At 38.1% G+C, this 21,277-nt stretch overlaps 1 protein-coding gene across 1 annotated transcript in view; it reads left to right on the top strand.

Moving 5' to 3' along the window:
- The window catches only part of TMEM244 (transmembrane protein 244), a 40,461-nt gene that overhangs the window by 9,388 nt on the left and 9,796 nt on the right, over positions 1-21,277 (top strand). Inside the window, exons 2-3 of the mRNA XM_059401570.1 lie at positions 8,333-8,421; positions 20,412-20,537. Of these exons, the coding sequence (XP_059257553.1) occupies positions 8,333-8,421; positions 20,412-20,537 (215 nt within the window). The remainder of the gene's footprint in view (positions 1-8,332; positions 8,422-20,411; positions 20,538-21,277) is intronic.

The following is a 21,277-nucleotide window of genomic DNA, read 5'->3' as shown; positions in this document are numbered from 1 at the left end:
GAGGAGGTGACCTCCAGGCTGAGTCACCCAACTTAAGTTGCAGATGCTCTGGAGTTCATCTGTATGCACTGGCCACTTTGCTAAGGGGACAACCAGCCATTCATGCAGCAGCCACACCTGAGCACAGCATCTTTTCTTTCTCTAACATGGCACATGTAGAAAGTCTGATAAAAAGAGAGAAATTGTGTCTGTTTCTTAAAAGGCCCTGGGGGGAGAAAAAGTCAATTGTGAAGGCCAATGATGAAAGTGAAAATGAAGTAAGCTGATAGGAGAAATTAATGACTTTGAGCCAAAAAAATAGAAATCTCTGATATATTGAAAAGTGGTGTATTAGGGTTCACAATAGCTTAGCTCTGTGAGGCAACTGAGTTTCCCTGTGGGTTCTATGTGGAAACAAGAAAAAGCAAATTGTAAAACTGATTCAGAAAGTCCCAGAAATAGTAAAAATGTGCTCATTTAATGAGAAAAATAAATCATGTGTCTGAAGATGTACATACATGTTCACTTGTGGTTTTATTTTGTTTGCAGGAAAATAGTATATTATGGTGGAATTTATGAATTTGGACATTCATGAAGCGTTCAGGACCTCCTCTCTGGAATCATAAAGGTCCCAATCCCCTTTGAATGGATAGATATTTTCTGTACAGAAAGACTTAAACAAACCTAACATTTGCGTCTTGGGTCTCTCTTAACATCGCCTGAGTAGATGCCCCCATTTTTGCATTGCTGTTGGCCCTTTCAAACTCCCCTTCCATGCATATGATATTGCCCAAGTTAAGAAGCCAGACGGAGGGACTGTTGTCTATTTCAAATATTATTTCCACAAGCAGTGTACTTTACTCAAGTACTTGTGGACATCCCACAAGACCTGCTCTATGAATGAGTCTCCAGCTCATCTTGCATTTCACTTCAAAGTTGCCCTTACTATTAGCTTGTTCATCAGGAAATGAAGTGCTTATGATAGCTGTTATGACTATAGAAACCTTCCTTCCAGGAAGCAAGAGCCCATCTGCAAAGTAAGGAAATCAGGAACCCCCTTACCCTGAGTTAAGAGCAAATCGGGAGTAGGTCTATGTCTCAAGTATCTTTGCATGTGTCTGTGGTATAAGCTTAAATGTTAAGTCTATGGATTAAATACTACCAAGATGCTCATACTTTCCGGTCTCTAGCTCTACAGAAGCACTCACTGTGCCTTGTGTTCCTCTTCTTTACCTCTTTTTTTTTTTTTTTTTTCAGCTAAACAGTGAATATTTGGAAAATGTCTTTATCTACATGGCCACTCTCTAAGCTATTACATGAAAGTAGCTAATGAATAAGATCGTACATGACTGTTATGTTTTTATCTGATCCACCAGAGAAAGACACTGGGGGAAAAAAAACCTTACCCTGAGAACTCTTCTAAGACCCAAAAATATTCAACACAATGAAGACAATAGAACTGAGTTTTTTTAAAAACATACTTTTCCCATAAATCATTTGTAAATGATTTTGTAAATGCTTATAAAGCAACTTGAAGCTTATTGGACTGCTGAAGTGCCAAAGCTTATATAAATCTGGCTGTCTTACCTGATATTAGATGTACCAGAAGGCCTTTACAGCGCTCTCAGCCCAAGGCTGTCAGCGACTGACATGCTGTGTACTTTAAAAAAAAAAAAAAATGCTAATAATACATACAGATAAACACTACCATGTGTTTTTCTTCAAATCATGCTTCAATTACTGTCCTCATCATTGATTTTAATTTCACATAGGTGAGGGAGAAAAATGGCCCGCCAATAGAACCGTTTCAGCAGCATCAGGTGTATTTCCTGGGTATCCGTGGGCAGAGAACATATGCATTTCACACAACTACTTGTCCCCGTTTGACTGAGATTTGCTCTTGAACTCCCTGAGCCTAATCCCTTGGAAAGCGGGTGATTATCTGTAGAACTTGCTCGCCTCTCTACAGACAGTCTTCCATGTCTTCCTTAAATTACAATTAGGTCATTTTTCTTCCTTTTTTTTTTTTTTATGGTAGTGCAATTTATAAAAATGAAAGAATTTGGTACAACTTTGCATCCACCAAAGCACCTCGCATTATTTCCCAAATGTTTTTGGTTGGGTAAAATCTCAAACGCATCTTGCCAAGTGCCCTTTTCTTCATGACTTCAAATCCATGCAAATTCTGGGAAAATTTAATCCGTATGTTTCTGATTCATTCACTCTTACTCATCATATTGTTGTTTTCAAAAAACAATTTTATATCCAAGAAACCCTAGGGGCATTTTTTTTTTTTTTTTTAGTATAATCTGTCTTCAGTCCAATTTTTTCCCAGTTGGAGGATGGAAGTTGTGCATTTTCAAGGACTAAGCATTGAATTTGAACTTCCTCCCACCCCCATTTTAACTTCAAATTATTCCTGTAAGAGGTAAGTTCCAGTCAGAAGACAACATGTAAAATGCCTGCACACTTCTGCCAGCAGCTGCCTTGCCAGGACCGAGGCTGAGTCAGCCTGAGCTTGCTGAACAAAGCCAAGGGCGCCCCTTAATCGCCTTCAGTGCTCTTAGGTCTCAGGCGAACTTCCCTCAGCTGAGTCACCATTTTAAAAAAAATTGCACTTGTGGATCACAATCTGCCATTTTGCAAACAATGCAAGCTGATGCACGTCTGAACTCTTTTGGAACAATGGAGTATCACACTTTGTCATCATTACCTCTGAAATGCACAGGTGGTGGGGGGCTTCTCTATAGTCCCCTGCATCTACTATAATATTGTTTGCTTAGTTCTTTCTACTTCATTTTAGGGTCATCAAATCACATTACAGAGGACTTCAGATTTCTGCAAAAAGACCAAAATACGTAAAGATGCCGAACACATTAACAAGTAAATAACAAATACATGTTTATTCATTGGCTTCTAGTTGAAGCAATCTGGTTGGCATTTTCTCAAGGGAGTTATTTAAATTTTAAATGGAACAACATCTCATTTAGATTTCTGCAAATATGCTAGGGCACAGAAGTAATTTATATGTACACGAAACTCTTCACTGAAGCACCTGGGTACTTGACAATAATTAAAATACAAAGTAGACTTATTAACTTTCCTTTCAAACTTTCTGCCTTTTTGCTTTTTCACAGAGAGGGAGAGGACATTTCTCCAGTAGACTGTCAACCACCTAGAGGTCCTTCTTCCTACCTCCATGAAATGCCTGATTGCAATTTGCTGCCGAATCTCTTTCTGTCGCCTCCTTCAAAAGCTATGCTTGAATCTTCCCTTCTGCACTCCTTGTCTATTTTCAGAACAAGTGTTTTTATTTCTTAAACATTCAGTCCCTTTTATTCCAGCTGCCAGAGACCCAACACTTATTTCACTTTAATGCGTGCAGTATAATTAAGGAAACAGATGATAGAGAGCATAAAAATGATGGAAGGTGCTGTAAATCAGAAATCCCCACAACATAGTTTCACCAATGACTTGGGTGTGGATAATTCCCACATTTGTGCCGTTGGCCCCAGCCCTCCATCATCGCTGGATGTACCTTTGAGTACATGACTGATTGATGGATTTTTAAAGATGTATTTATTTATTTTAGAGCGTGGGAGCCCACACAGCAAGGGGATGCACACAGAGAGAGGGAGAGAATCTCCAGCAGACTCCCCACCTAGTCTCATCTCAGGACTCTGAGATCACGACCTAAGAGTCCGATGTTTAACTCACTGAGCCACCCAGATGTCCCTGAGTATGTGGTTTAAAGTAATGGTTCTCAACATGTGGTACCCAGAAATTCAAGTCCTGGGGCCATCCGAGGGAAACTGAATGGGAAACTCCAAGGGCGACTTCCTGCACCTGTACTTCAATAAGCACTTCAGGTGACTCTGACGCCCCCTGGAGCCTGCCCAGACCCTGAAACATCACCTGTTGACTCCCAATACATTGCTACATTGTTTCTAATTTCATATTTCCTTAATTTCTCCCTCCTTTTTTTAATGTTTAGTTAACAAGCATATAGTACATCATGAGTTTTTGATGTAGTATTCAACAATTCATTAGTTGTGTTTAACACCCAGTGCTCATCCCCACACACGCTCCTTTAATGCCCATCCCCCTGTCACCTCATCCCCCTACCCCCTCACTCCCTCCCCAAACCCTCATTTTGGCTCCTGGAGTTCAGAGTCTCTCATGGTTTGTCTCCCTCTCTGATTCCTTCCCATTCGATTTTCCCTTTCTTCCCCTGTGGTCCGCTGCTATTTCTTATGTTCCACATAGGACTGAAATCATATGATAATTGTCTTTCTCTGCTTGACTTATTTCACTCAGCATTCTTATCAACAGCATCATAACCACCTTGGTTTCTTGTCAAAACCTGGAAGCCATTTTTCCTCTTCTTTGTTTTGCCTTCTTCTTCAGCCCCTCTCACTGGGACAGCCCATTTTGTCACCAACGTGTGTTTAGAAATCGAATCTTCCTCACGTATTGTAGATCTAAACAAACTTAAATCCCAGGCCTTTTCCAATAAACCAACCATTATCCTCTCTGTAAGTCTTTGATTCCACACTGCAATTAGAATAATTTTCCTTCTGTGCTGACTTTATCGACCATGCCGCTGCTCCAGAACAGTGCTATTTTATTTTGAGCCAAAATACAATTCTCTGGCTCATCCTTTGAGGCCTCCAGCAACCAGCATTCCTCGGTGGCCTCGGCCTGTTTCCCTTTGGGGCAAAGACGCTCTCATTGGCTTGCTTTCACTTCCTCTGTATTTTCCACTTTTCTTTTCGGCATGGCCGCCCTCTCCTCCTCTTTGCTCCAGAGCCCCTTCCTACTGAAGATCCAGTTCCCATTCTTTGAGTCAGGACTCTAAGTTTATCATTCAGTATTTATTTTAACTCTGTAATCACTGTATTGAATTTGCCCTAAGTTGTAGGTGTCTTTTCCAGGCATTATTTCAGGTTGATACAATGTATCTTCTCTCCAGATGTTTTCCCTTCATCCTCCCAATGTTCTTCCACTCTTTAATGTCCTGTAGGGCCAGATCTGTGGTCAACCAGCTTAACAGTAGGGAATCGAGAGATAGTGAAACTCATGTGTCCATGTTTACAGTTACTAGTAGCCCTGGCTTAGGTCTATGGGAGGAAATATGGACATAACAACTTGCTCGTGCCAACTGTTTTTGGATTCTGTGCCATAACTGCTTAGAGTTGCTGTCCCTTGTTGTGACTTTACCTTTCAAGACACAGTTTATTACCTAGTAAATCTGAAACAATGAAATCAGTGTGTACTTATGCATGTATCCATATATCTTCTCTTTAACATGGGCCCAAACCTAAAGGCAACTCCATGAAGGCTATAAACAGAAAGAAATTTACCTCAACTTGGGTTGGTATTTCCATGGCTCCCCAAAAGAAAATAGAGCCTATTTGTTCTTAATATGTTTTTATGATTTAGAGATACCCTGTAGAGTACTTTATTTTAATTTCAAGAACACGCTGAACAACAGATGTGGTAGGAGGCCGTGAAAGGGAGAAATGGGTTAGAGAAAATCAGTCAAACTAAAAATATACAACACCAGGCTTCCAAAGCCAAGCTGGCTAAAATAGAAGGAGCAGGAAGCATTAGCGGGAACCAGTTTCATTTAATTCTGGCACTGGGAGCAAAGGAATTGTACTTTTTTTTTTTTTTTTTTTACTTCCTATGGATAATGTGATGGTGTTAAAGCAGCATCTTCAGCTTCATCATATCATTTAAAATTGTATTTGCAATTCTGTCATCAACAGCAGTCTTTGGATTTTTTTTTTCTTTTTGACGATTTTATTTTTAAGTAATCTCTATACCCAGTGTGGGACTTGAACACATGACCCTGAGATCAAGAGTCACATGGTCCACTGATTGAGCCAGACAGGCAACCTTCAGTCTTCAGATTCTTATGATTAAATTGGTACTTGTCTATAATTTGTTATCTATCAACCTTAAATTTAAAATTTCCGAAAACTATACTTTAGCATTCTTAGGGTGGTAGAATATTACTTGACCTGAACTAATTTGGTATCAAAACCTGACATAAACCAACATAAAATCATTTACAGTTTTTGTTTATCCCCTGTGGGGTGAATATTCATACATTGAGCTGTTCAAACAATGTGTTTGAACACAGAAGGAAGTTCCAGACCTCTTGGGCATATGATGTAATGTATTATATGGATTCTATTATCTGTTTAAAATTTTAGATTTTCTGAATTTGGAAACATATCTGGCCCAGAAGATTCAGGATCATGAACCTGAACATATTTTCTACTCTAACTTTATCAGAAAGCAGCTCTCAATTAGGTACCATTGTCTTGAAAATATCTTCTTAACACCTCGACATTTCTGAATGTCTCTACTATGAAGGAAATCGCTAAGTCGGGTTTCAGCAAAGAACTCTGAATACAAGTTACACAAAGGGACATGAAGATTACTTTCAAACATGAAAAAATAACAAGGGTCACAAGTCAGAATACAAGAATGTGAAAAGATTTCCACATTTTATTCCTTACCTTCCACATGGATGTAATGAAATGAATGAATGAGAAGGAATACACACCCATATACTTATAATACATATACGTGGATATATTTTATCCATCTAATGGCAAACTTGGAAAACAGAGTTAGAGCTATTGGGTGTGTGTATGTGTCTCTATATCATACTCTCCGCTTACAAGAGATCATAGTAGTGGTTCAAATAAAAGATATTTGTTGTTTTAGGTGGAACCACACACACATACACACCATCTCCACACAGTATGTTTCATTTGCCACCTACTTCTCCTAGTGTCATTATAGAATATTAGTACGTTTCAATATTTTAATCCAGTGGAGTGGTTATTATTGAAATTCGTGTTGGCTCCTAGTGTACCAGGCCAGCTTTGTGAGAGGATACGTTTGGATAATTCTGAATAATTCTGATGGAATAGCATTGCATACAAAACACTGAAAGTGTTGGAGGCATAGGTCCTTTATTCTGTACTGGACTGTGACTCCCAGGAAGCTCTCTCTGGGCTTTTCGGGAAGAAAAACTTGTGCCCTGTCACAAGCAGGGCAAAGCACAGGACCGGAATAGTCAAACCTTGACTGAGGGTTCCCAATTTGCCAAAATCTGAAAGCAGACCCTGGGAGCTATTACAAACCTACTGGCAGGCAAAAGGGACTTTCTTCTGCAAGAACTCATAATGCAAACAGACGTGCAGGGCACCCATGTACCAAAGGAATTATCCATCCAAGTCCTATTAATACAAGAGCATTGATAATATTAATAATATGTATTATGACAGTCAAATTTATTTTTTTATTTTATTTTTTAAAGATTTTATTTATTTATTTAACAGAGTGAGAGGGACAGCGCGACAGGGAACACAAGCAGGGGGAACAGTAGAGGAAGAGCGAGAAGCAGACTTTCTGCTGAGCAGGGCTCAGTCCCAGGACCCTGGGTTCAGGACCTGAGCGGAAGGCCAACAACTAAGGACTGAGCCACTTAGGCGCCAGGAAAGTCAAATTTAAAAATATTTCCATAAGAAAGGTACCAAACCCTGGGCTTGCTAAGACAATCTTTTCCCTTTTAGCAGAACCCGTGCTCTTCTGAATGGGGGTATGTACTGCAGAATGTGATTGGTTGAGAAGAGGCGAAGAAAGTGTTATCATTGGTAAAGGACCCCAAAACCAATAAATCCCCATCTATAAATTGGAAGCTGGTGCCAGTCAGAAGATGTGGTAATGCAAGTGAAGGATTCGTTCCAGAGCCTCAGGGCACAGAGAGGTAGGGCTCCAGTATCACATGTATCCTGGCAATTCGTGAAAACCCGTCACTGATGGGTACAGGCCTTTATTGTACAGCACGAGGCTCACTCTCTTTCTCAACCCCAAACCAGAACTCATGTATTGCTTTGCCCTGACGTGAAGGGGCGAATGATTTCTTTCCTCCGCAGGCCCAGCGCGCGAGAGAACGGGCCACGCTTCAACACGAATGCCAGCAGCATTCTTTGGAGACTGTCTCGGGACCTCCTAACCGAAAATCCATGTTTCTAATTTAAGTAGGAGACAGTCATTGCTCCTACAGCCAGGGAGTATTTCAAATCCCTTCCTATTTGCAACGCCGTCTAAAAACAATCAACTCATCTTTCAAACTTGACCAAACTACGAATGGAATGAGGACTTGGTCGTCTCCGAAGGGTGCTCGTCCTGGCACTCAGCAGCTTACGTGTGGCTCACAGATGGCTTCTGTCTCATTCCGTGTAATCCAATCATCCTGCACGGCTGTGTCTCACACTTCGTCTCTGGGAGTAATTGAAAAGCTCACAGCGGCAATTGTCTCTTCTTCCAGATGTCATCAGTAGGAAGAGCGTGCCTTTCGCCACCTTTCTGACAAAGGATGCACCCATGGCTCTCCAGACCAGAGTCGCTCCGAGCAAGGTAAAGAGGAATGACTTCTTGGCGTTGGCTTCCCGTAACCGCCTCCCACTGGTGTAAGCAAATACGTTCTATAAATGGTGTCTCTGTCGGGAGGCAACTCGTTTCACTTTTGGCTGGGAGCTAAGGCAGAAAACATTCTGCAGCCCTCCTGGCATCCTGGGGTGATGGTGGCAATCTTGAGACAGCGGTGCCCAAGAAAAGATCCTAAAGCATTCAGATAAGGGGCGTTTAGCAGACCCTGTGTCACTCACAGGCAAACCTTCTAGAATGAACACCTGCACCTCAGTTTCTCGGGTTCTGAACTCATCACAGTTTGTCTTTCCTCTTTTTGTGGGCAGGGGATGGCTTTAATTTTTCCAACCTCTAAAAGATGTGCAAGATTTTAAAGGAGAAGTATTGAAACATTTTAAGCTGGTCGTTTGTTATTTTCTTTTTCCCTTGAGGCTAGTGTTAATAGTTGTGTTCTATTTCAGTATAAAAATACCCCTTTAAAAAAAATCAAAGCACCTAAAACAAGGAAATTTGCAAAGCCTCAAAGCAGCTGTGTAAATTCATACAGGCTTTGGGCCTATAAAGATCTAGCCTTAAGGGAATGACACTCTGGAAAGTCAGATTTTTACTTAAAAATTAAATTATGTTTTATGAATTAGTGCTCCATTCATTTTAGTAAAATATCAGCTCTGTGTGTGTTTCCTCAAGCTTTTTCTGCTCACTGCCATCATCACAACATACATCATCAGTTAGAAATGTTAAGTATGGCAACAGCTAAGAAAAATTTTCTAGGTCAGTGAAAACATTATTTCAGGGAAAATATTTTTAAAAATTTATTTTAAGAGTGTTTTAGACTATTCATAATTTATATAGAATTTGGGAATTAAACAAGCAATAATACTTTTACTGAAGAGAAAAAAATATTAAAAGGTAATACCCTTTTCCTTAAGTAGCTTACATAAAGAATCGGGACTCTATATTTAGTTTGGGCTTAAACACACACACATACACACACACGCTCATATACACACTCTCCTTCCAGTGTAAATATTCAAGTAATTGCAGCAGGTCTTCAATTTTTTAGAATCCCAGAGCTTTTTGTGTCAAATCACAGCTATAGAACATTAAGCCAACATTGAATTCATTCAAAATTGGTGAGTTACTGAAAAGTCGATCTCATGATACATCCCTGTAAGTTATGAGTTAACTTTCTTTAAGTCCTTGTTCATTGTCAGTATCATCATCTCAGGAACTATTCAGATACTCATAAATTAATAGTAATAGCAAAAGTGACCTTTATCCTAAGAGAATTCCAAGACTTAACAAACATTTATTGAGTGTATGCAATGTGCCAGGCATTGGGCTAATTAAATCCCCCCGTCCATATACTTTAAATGAGAGAAAAGCTGACTCAAGGGAAAGAGCCATGGCCAAAGGCCATTTAATTAATTTGTTGTCTAGGGAAACAGCACAGGAACTGGGAAGAAAGCCCAGGTATGAGGACTGCTAAATTGTTGTTGAGAATACAATGTATTGTTGTTCAGAACTCCAGTAGGATACATATTTCATAACTACATTGAACTAAATGCAAAGTTACAACTGTAAAGCAAATGTTGAATTTTAAAATGGCAGAGAAACACTGTTTCTGCATGTGACCGCTGACATGAACTAGAGAATTTCATCCATACAGATACTTTTGAAGGGAACAACTATCAGAAGTCTGGATCAGACACTGTGGTCCTACAAGTGAGAGAGCCGTATTTCATGATTTCTCTGGAATTGGCCCGAAGAACTAAAAAGTAAACTTTCACACGGGGAGTAATAGGGCAAGTTATGATCTGCTGAGTACATACAGTAGCCAATGCTAGGAGTTTTACACATGTTCTGAATACAAAACCTCCATGAAATTTTATATGTATTTTATAGATGAATAAAACAAAACACAGAGTAATTGACCAATGTCATAGACCTGCCAACGAGAAACTGGAAAAGAAACCCTACTGTTTCTGACCCTGGAATCTACCTGTTTTACAAATAGACTATAGATCATACTGAACTGAAATTTCATTATTATTTTTACTTCTTTTCACTCATCATTAATCAAAATATATTTATTGCCCTCTAACCAAGAACTGAACAATAATTTTGAGGCTGAAGAATTAAACACGATTAAATCCATGTCTCTCTCTTTGAAAATCTGGAGAAAGGGGAACCTCTCTAAATTGGAATGCTACAAACAATGTGATTAGACCTATTAAAAATATGCACAATGCTGTGGAAGCAGAAGAAATAAGAAAGGATCGATTCTGTCCGATAGTAAGGGATGGAGTCATGATATGATATATGAACTAGACCTTGAAGAATATACATATATTTGCTCTGTAGAGAAGGGTAAAGCTCTTCTACTTAATGGTAGCATTCTGCTCTGCAAAATCACATAAGGATTTCCGGTTTTCACAGAATAAATAGAGAAAGTTATTATAAAAGAACTAGACCCAGAATTCCCATAGGTGAATTCCATAACTCCAAAGATCATATGCCCCAATGCTACTTAAATTATTTCTGAGTATAGAAAAAAAAAGAAAAGCCACGGATAATTTTATAAAACAAGAATTACTATGTCATCTAAACCTTTTAAAGGTCATACAAATAATAAACTATAGTTCAATCTTACTTAGGAATATAAAAGTAAAAATCTAAATAACATACAATATGAGCAAGTAATATTTATTCCAAAAATGTAAAGGTGGTTCAGTATTAGGTAATCCATTCACATAATTTACCATGTTTGTAAATCTAAGTAGAAAATTATAGAATCATCTTCATAGATGCTGAAATGGCCTTTGACAAAAGTTGACTACCATTACTAATTAAAACACTGAATAAAATAGGAACTGATTATTTCTTCTTTGGTAACAATATGTCTATAACAACATACACACAAACACACACGTTGTAGTCCTAAAACCAGTGTATTTCTTGATGGAGGATGTTAGAAGCATTCACACAGTAAGGCCAAGAATGAGGAGGCAAGGATACTCACTAACTCCACTACTATTTGAAAATAAATTATTATTTTTAATAATAAACTTTATTAGAATGTTTAATTTAAAACATTTTTATTTAAATTCAATTAATTAACATAATGTATTATTGGTTTCAGAGGTAGAGGCCTGTGATTCATCAGTCTTATATAATACAGTGCTCATTACTTCATGTGCTCTCCTTAATGTCCATCCCCCCGTTACCCCATCCCCCCACCCCTCTCCCCTCCAGCAACCCTCAGTTTGTTTCCTATGATGAAGAGTCTCATGATACAGCTGTTCTAGCCAATGCAATCAGGTTGCAATACGCAATGGGACCATAAGAATTGGAGTAGAAGAAGTGAAACTATATTTACAGATGATATTGTAGTGTATTTGGGCAATAGAAGAGGATCACTAAAAGCACTAACATAATAAAAAAAATTGTGTAAATTCTGTAAAGTGATACAGTATTAAAAACACAAACGAGAAGTCTTTATGTACATAAACAATAGCTAGTTGGAGGATACCAAAAGATAAATCTTCTGTTAACACTAGTAACAAAAGCAGGATTTAAGAACAGACTTAACAGGAAGTGTGTTAAAGGTATGTGAAGAAAAATTAAAATGCTTTTGAAAGATACACAAGTAAATTTGAATAAATTGGGGGATCTTGTTTATTTTTGAATAGCAGGAGTGAACATTATAAAGCTATCATTTATTCCCATATTACTAATAAATTTAATATTATCCCAATAAAAATAGCATAAAGTTGTTTTACGGAAATATTCAAGTAGATTTTGAAGCTTATTTGGAAACAAACATAAACATAAAACATAGCTATAGTATCCCTAACAAAGGACCATGGGGGCACCTATATTAAAACATACTACAAAGCTTCTATAATTAAAACAGTGTGATATTGATCTCTGAATAGATAGAAAGACAGAGAAGTCATTGGAAGAGAATAGAAAGCTCACAGATAGACAAAAATACATATAGAAATATAGTTTAAAGGGGTGCCTGGGTGGCTCAGTGGGTTAAAGCCTCTGCCTTGGGCTCAGGTCATGATCCCATGGTCCTGGGATGGAGCCTCGCATCGGGCTCTCTGCTCAGTGGGAACCCTGCTTCCTCCCCTCTCTCTGCCTGCCTCTCTGCCTACTTGTGATCTCTGTCTGTCAAATAAATAAATAGAATCTTTAAAAAAAAAGAAATATAGTTTAAAAAGGTGCTATCTCATTGGAACGTCAAGTTGTGTGACAGAAGACATACAAGGGCAAGGGCATACAAAGAAAATGATGGGGATGTCTGAAAAGAACACAAGAAATATAGGTGCTCAAATTTGGGACAATCTTAGCATCATCAACAAGAAGCATGACATTAGTGTGTTATAACACATGGAAAATAAAGAAACCCTACAAATTACCAAAAAATAGATGAATAAATAATAAATACACAAATTCAAGGTAAGAAGGAAAATCTCTCTATGAAAGAATATACTAATATGTAGAAGAAAAAAAATTTGAGACAATTACCATTTTATAACACCAACATAAATAATTGATTCAGACAAAGTCTATCTATGGGTGCTAAAGTCAGTAAATAGAAAAGTTTGGGGGGAACAGGACATTCACATAATCTCAAGTGTAACCACACAGATTACTTATAAATAACAAAGGATAAAGACTGCAATTAAAATAGATCAGAGCAATATAAGTCAATCAGAGAATCATATGATCTCTCTGATATGAGGAATTTGAGAAGCAGGGCGGGGAGTCCTGGGGGATAGGGAAAGCAAAAATGAAACAAGATAGGATCAGGGAGGAGACATACTGCAAGAGATTCTTAATCTCACAAAACAAGCTAAGGGCTGCTGGGGGGTAAGGGGTAGGGAGAGGGTGGCTGGGTTATGGACATTGGAGAGGGTATGTGCTATGTGTAAGCCTGATGATTCACAGACCTGCACCCCTGGGGAAAATAGTACATTATATGTTAATAAAAATTAAAAAAATAAAATAAATTTTAAAAATAAAATAAAATAGATCAGCAAGCATCACCTTTACCTTGTGATCAAACTGACCATCACCCATGATGAGACAAAATAATACTATGTGTCTCCTCATGAAATACAGTGGGAAATATACAAGATTACCAATTAGAATTCTTCCCCAGAGATTCTTTTTTTTTTCTTTTATTATGTTCAGTTAGCCACTGAGTAATACATCATTAGTTTTTGATGTACTGTTCAACGTTTCATTAGTATCATGAGGAAATCATCAGACAAATCTCGTGTATGGCACTAAAGAGATATGACAATTGAACTTAACGTGAAAATTTAATTGATTCTAGATTTTGAGGACAATTGAGGAAATTTTAATATGAACTCTGTGTAAATAATATTGTGTATCCATGTAAAATTTCTTGTGTATAATAATAATTTTGTAATTATATAGGAACTGTCCTTGCTTTTCTTGAGAGTTTGGGGAAAAAAATACCTGAGGTCACTGAAAATTTTGTTTTCACTTTCGGTCCTTGAGAAATAAATATGTTACAATTTCACATTACCTTTTCAGAGTATCCCTACTCAACATTTTTGCAAAGGCTGTAGTTAAATTTTAAACCACTTAAGGGGGCAAAAATGTGAATATTAATAAAAAGACTTATTTTGAAAAATGTGTATTTCATGTAAAATACTTCGGTATAATGCAGTGTGAGAGATGTGTGTGTAGATTAACGCCAATCTGCATTCTATTAGCTGTTGATTAGCATCTGAAATATCCTTATCAGGAATCCACACTTGAAGCTCTTCTCAGGCAGCAGAAAAGTTATTAATGAAACCCATACCAGAGACTTTTTCAATGAGTATAAGAAAGAACTTATTTTTTTACTGATGAAATGAGCATTGTTCAAAGTATGTAAAATTGAATACGTGTCATTACCCTTATGTGAACAAGATATCAGAATCTGGGAAGCTCGGCCACCTAAATACCATCACAGGAGCACCCCAGATCTAGATCCCATATTCTTGTTCTGTCCCTGCCCTCACCCTCCCACCACCTCCACAAGCACTATCCCTTCCCTCAACACACACACACACTTCATGAAGAAATTTGTCGACTGATTTGGTCCACATGACTGATCCTGACTTTGGGATATCATTGCGATAGCCTCCAAGTAAATCTGACAAACACGAAGTATTTATCAAAAGTGCTGATAGAGAGTGGGAACTCCCTAAATTTTCAAAAGCAGGTTATATAAATACCCTGAGGTTTATTGGCTAATACATCTTTGTATATTTGGCACAATTTTAAGAATGAATGACTTGCTATGATTGTAGCATACAATGTAGAATCCTGGTCTTTTATTTTTCATTAGAAATTTATAAAATGTAGAAAAGGAAGAAGGAAATATCCATGATTTCAGCATCTAAAGACAAACACTCTTAAGATGTTTATAGTTCCTATCAGATTTGCAGGTTTTAGAAACTGAGTGGAGGGTATGGTAGGGAAATGTAAAAGCCTCCACTCACTTTTAATCTCTGGAAGCTATAGATGTTGACAAAAAGAACCTGACAGCTCCGAGTAGCAATTTAACTGAGATTTGTTTGAATAATAGATTATGGGTGATTTTCACTTTTTTTGTGCTTCATGTTTTTATGTATTCCAAAATTTCCACAATGACCATTAGGTTCAAAGTCAGATTTGTTTATATTTTTATCTTTTGCACTGAATACTTTGGGGACTGAATTAATGAATGTGTATTATTTTAATAATAGCTGGGATTTAGAAAACCAAAAAGGCAACTGAGGTCCTAGAGTATTTGCGATCCTTTTGAACTTCAGAGATTAGAGAAGTATTGAAGACCCAAACTGACTGAAAACTGTTAACCAATACCTGGAAACCGTTAACCAGTACCTGGAAACAAAAGAATTTGTTTCCTCTTCCCCCACCCCCAGAACTACCCCAATCCTCATAACCAACTTTATGGTACTAGTTTTAATAGAGAGCCTACATCTGAACTTGGTTGCCCCATGTTTATCTTATTCATAGTTTATAACAGGAAATAAGCCAGCAGCCTTCTCCTTCTGAGAAGTTTTTGGGTGTACTGACCCTTCCCTCAACCCAATTTGTAGGATGCTTTTTACATAGGTCACCATGTTTTGTGCACGGTGAAATCTCTAATGGGACATCCCTGGTGCTTTAGAGAAGTTCAGCTGACTCAAAAACGGCCACCCATGGTGAAGTCATTGGTGGGATAGCCCCCGTTCATTTAGCTCTATCCAACTCAGGTGCCATATATCAGATAGTGATTGTTATATCAAATCGAGTTCTTTTTTTGTATGTTTGCCCACAAGAGAGAAGTAGTTAACTGGGAGAAGAGTTGAAAGAAGAAATAAAGAGAGAAACAAAGACTGGAAGAGGTTCGTCCTGACAGGGAAAATCGGTGCAGTCATGTTAAGTCTCCAGCCCCACAGTGTACCTAACTACTGAGTTCCTGTGGCTCCTGAATGGTGGGTAGCGAAGTGCAGCTGAACAGCTGTTGAGACAGTTCCCTTAATTGATTCCGACACCATTTCCATTATCACCATTAAGAGAGTGAGCTTTTCTGATCCCTTCAACTAGAGGAGTCTAATGAACATATAGAAATTTGAAATATGACTTAGAGTACCAATGCTACAGATAATATTTTTAGAGTTTTCAGCAGCTAGCTGCCCTAGCTGTAGATACGATGACTAGACTGATGGTCTCTAGTTCTTCTAATGGGAATGGGGATACTCTCTCCCCACTAGGATTTGAAGTGCACTTAGTTAGACTTGCAATTATCCTTTAAGATTACAGATTCTTTTTTTTTTTAAGATTTTATTTATTTATTTGACAGACAAAGACCACAAGTAGGCAGAGAGGCAAACAGAGAGAGAGGAGGAAGCAGGCTCCCCGCCGAGCAGAGAGCCCAATGTGGGGCTCGATCCCAGGACCCTGGGATCAAAACCTGAGTGGAAGGCAGAGGCTCTAACCCACTGAGCCACCCAGGCGCCCCAAGATTAGAGATTCTTAACCTGGGATCCATGCATGGACTTCAGAGGTTCTGTGAGAACATTGACATTGCACACCACATCTTGTGTATTTGTGAGCATATCTATTTTTATGCATAGTCCATAGTTTACATTAGACATTCCACAGAATAATGAGCCCCCAAAGCTTAAAGACACCATTGCCTTATTTTACAGATAAAACATTACTCGGAGTAACTTTCCTGTAATCATATAAGTTGTTACTGCTAGAAACTAGGTCTCCATCTTCCATTAAAAATTTATAAAATACAGAGAAAAGGGTGAGAGATCATCAATGATTTCACCATGTAAAGACAGACACCTTTAAGACTTTTCTATTTCCTACCAGAAATATGTGTTTAGATTCAGAATCACACTTTTGAAAACCACATATCGATATATTGCTTCCCATTAGACTCGTACTAAATTCCACTCACACCAGCAGTCTAGAATAATGTCTATTATATTTACCAGAACAAGTGATTCTTTAAAAAAATATATATCTTGCCGACAGGAGAACAATGGTGTCTTATTGTTGTTTCAGTGCGCATTTCCTTATTATCTGTGAAGTAGAAGATTGTATTGGTTCGTTCCTGTTGGAAATCTCTCTCTCATCCATCTTGCCCATTTTGCTCAGGAATCTGGGTCTCCCAGCTATTCGTCCAATTCCCGTTTAGAAATTCTACCTGAGGAGGAGACCATAGGAGAAACCCACGTTCGTTTATCACCTGGACTTGTCCCTACGGCCTCCGTAGTTGTTTGCCCTGGAATCATCTGAGAGGATCATTAAAATCCAGTTACCTGAGCTCTACTCAGTATCTACAGAATGCTAACAGCAGACATGGAGTGTGAGGAATTTTGTATTTTCACAGGAAAACACTGGGTGTTTCTTAAGAATAATGAAATTTGAAAGCCACTCACATACAGGTCGTGTGAACTGATTTAAATATGAAGAGTGTGGACCGTTGTGATTCTTACTAACAGCTCTGTGTCATTGCGCAGCCAAGGTTATCTCCCTTCTGTGAAATAGTTTTGCCCTCATGACCAGAACCAAAATACTTACTTTCTGACTTGGAGTTAATAAACATGATGCCAAATTGCAACTTTTCCACCGACAGCTTTGCGAACATCACCTTGTTTCTCTGAACCTCTGCTTCTTCATCTGAAAAGAGGTGATTATTATCCTAGGTCAATCTTACCGTTTATTTTGAGGGGTAAGCTAATCTATATATGTATACTTTAAACAGTCATGTAAATATTGGATATATTTACTTGTTCTAATTGTTTGCTGTGTGATAACTTTGGGCATGATGTCAATACTCCATAACTATCTGGTGACTGATTACCATCTTATTGTTCAGCCAAGACTGCTCTTATATGAGGTGTTGTTCCCTGTTGCCTGATCTGTCATAATAGATACTCCTTAACTCATCTGCAGCCTGAAAATCAGCCATGCTTCCCTCAACCCTTAATACTGTAATGAATCAGTCAACTGTGTGCCAGGAACCAGACCAGACTCTGTCATTAGTGAGCATACGGGACACACCCCATTCCTCCAGATAAAATGGGGTATCATAGAACAATTAGACCCCATATCTTTTAGCTAATTCCTTGAAGAAACACCATAAGATATGTGAAAGATATCCCTCTGGGGTGTTATGAAATGACATAACAAGAAATTTTCAAAAGATAATAATGAAGAGAAGGATGAGAGGTAGCTATTGACTCCAGAAGAATGGAACGAATATGAAATTTTCCTATTTTTCCTCTTAAAGATTTTCTTTACTTATTTGAGGCAGAGGGTATGGTGGTGTAGAGAGAATCTGAAGCTGATTCTGCATTGAACACAGAGCCGGATGTGGGGCTCGATCCCACAGGCGCAATATCATGACCTGAGCTGAAACCAAGAGTCTGACACTTAACTGAGTCACCCAGGTGCCCTCAGGTTTTCCTTTTCTGAATTAAGCCCAGAGTTAGAAGGTGGAGAAGGAATAGCAAAGTCTCTTCCAGACCAGGCAGGTTCTTTGAGACCGACAATGAAACAAGCCACTCTATAACATTCACACTGAGTGCTATGCTGGGTAACCTACTGACCATGGGGATCAGGCGGGTAACAATCCAGATGCTACATTGCTATGTGCCACCAAGGCCAGACCTTCACCCACGGACTTTATAGAGCAAAGGGTAGTTATCTAACAAGGAGCCATTTGTGTACCCAAGGGGAGATCCAAACAAGCCTTCCCACATTCTGGTCCGGGCACGTTTTAACCTCCACTCCACAGGGCCTGGAACACATAGCCCTGAGGGAGGTCCCTGGGTAGGCACGAACAAGATGGAGACCCAAAGATGGAGTCAGTATTGTCAGCACTCCTATACCAGTCAAACCAGTTTGGAAACTGGCAGGAGAGTCAAATGAGGTACGCAGCTGGGGCACTCAGGCTCCACGGAAGCTCTGAAACCCAGGAGTCACCACCTGGATCTACTAGTTCTGGTTTGGGCCATTCAGAGACCTCAAACTAAAAGAGTTTTATTCTTTTTTAGTAGGTATAGTCCTTCCTTAATATCAACTCCTTAAAAACATGCTTTGTCTTTAGGGCAATGGCAGGAAAGATGGCATCACAGTATTTTGCATCAAAAAAGATGGCAGTGTAAAGATGACTTTTAGCAGACAGTGTTTTTGAAAGCAAATTATAAAGTATTTACCATATCCTAAATTTGCACATTTTGCAGACTTATGCATATATATTCTATTCTCAAAATAGTTTTGTTATTATGCATAAATAAAACAACATGGGGGCTCTTTAATAAAGTAATTGCATTTATAATGATCTGTGTTTACATATAATAAACCTCCAATCATTGTAACACCCTAAAATATTAACATCATCAGATATTCAGTCAAGTTCAAAGAGCCAAATGTCATATTTTTTTATACTTTATTTGGTTCAGGATCCAAATATGTTATTTGAAGGAATAATAAAGATTTTGGCACTTGCTTAATATCTAGACTTCTATGAACTTTGATTCTTGTATATTAGTTTTTCCTGAAGTACAAAAATAATTGTATCATAAAGTTATATATTCAGTCATTTGGGTAGCATTATCTTTCCTTTGGTAGTTGAATACAATTATTTTTCTGTCTCTATCACTAAATAAATGTATGATGTTGGGCCATTCACTCAACCTAGTCAAGAATTAGTTTCCATCATTTTAAAAAGAAAGTGTTGAAGTAGAATTGCCTATTCAAAATTCTTTTATCAAGAACCTAGCAGGTGAGAGGAAGGACAGTACAGGGCAAAGAAGAGCTTTGACATCCAGCTGCTCTGAGCTGGAGCCCTGCCACAGACAGGCCACTGAGCTAAGTTTAACCTCTCTTGCCTCAGTTTCCAAATCTGTGAAATGCAGATGATAGCTCCACATATCCAGAAAGGTTTTCATGTGTGCACATCATGGTGGGGATGGGGAAGGGTGGAAGAATTGAGAAAATATGGTGATAGGGCTTGAGACATAGTAATCCAACAATAAATAGCAAATAGAGTTACACTATCAACCATTTGGGACGGGGTTGAGGGGATGAGGTTGGAAGGAAAGGCAATAGCAGTGGTTAGAATTGCCTTGTCTAAAAATGTGGCTGTTAGCCACACATGGCTACTGAGCACTTGAAAGGTGGCTAGTCAAAATTGAGTTGTGTTGTCAGAAGTACTCCGAGTTTCTAAATGTAGTATGAACAAAAGCCATAAAACATCTCATTAATAATTTTTAATCTTTAGTATGAGTTGACAGTATAATATGTTGGCTATACTGGCCTAAATAAAATATTAAAGCATCACTCTGTCAATTCCCCCAACCAGAGCTCTCTCTTTGGTAGCTATCTGTTAACTCGTCATTCTTGCCGTTAGATCAGTGGTTCTCAACGTGTGGTCATAGAAACAGAGCACCCAGCATCCCCTGGGAACTTGTCAGAAACACAAATTTCTGGGTCCCATCTCAGACCTACTGAATCAGAAACTCCAGAACTGGGGTCCAGAAATCTGTGTCCTAGCAGGCCTCAAGGTGAGTCTGATACTTATCCATTTAAAAACACTGCTAGGCTGAGTTTCTATGCTTGGGACCACATCCCATTCACTCTGCATTGCCACTCAGTCCAGTGACTATTTGTCAAATGAAAGAATGGATGAATGAATCCTGATGATGTGGGGCCATCAGAGGATATGCAGCAGGAAAATGTCATGGTCTGATTACCTTTTAGAAAGTTACATTTGCAAGCTGCGTAGAGTATAGATTATAGGAAGAAGTGACTAGAGGCAATTGAATTTGCTCATAGGAAAATTATTATTTGAAAATCTAAATATAGTATTCAGGTGGGAAAAAAGTAATTATTTTAAAAATTAGGCCTTGCTTTTCAAAGCATTTCTTTTAAAATAACTTTATAATGTGTAATTTTATTTATGTATAGTGTTTTGTAAATTTGGGGGAAAAGTAGACTCACCTATATGTAAAATTTGTCAATAAATATGTTTTCCCACAAATTATGATTTCATTTTTAAAATAATAGCTACAAATGTCTTATACATATGTATCACAATTGTCTGTTTGGATTACAAAAGTAAAATTTTAAAGCAAGTGAGTATATTTTAAAATATTTAAATTTTGATATTAACATAGAAAGAAAAATAATTTCATGTTTGTATATTAGTATAGAAACTATATATTATTTATCTTATTTTAGATTGAATTAAAATATAGGAACCATCTAGAAATATTTCAGCTAGAGGATATTAATGCTCAAATTA

The sequence above is a fragment of the Mustela nigripes genome, chromosome 5, assembly GCF_022355385.1.
Source record: "Mustela nigripes isolate SB6536 chromosome 5, MUSNIG.SB6536, whole genome shotgun sequence".
Classification (NCBI taxonomy): domain Eukaryota; kingdom Metazoa; phylum Chordata; class Mammalia; order Carnivora; family Mustelidae; genus Mustela; species Mustela nigripes.
This window is presented reverse-complemented; position numbering and strand designations above follow the sequence as displayed.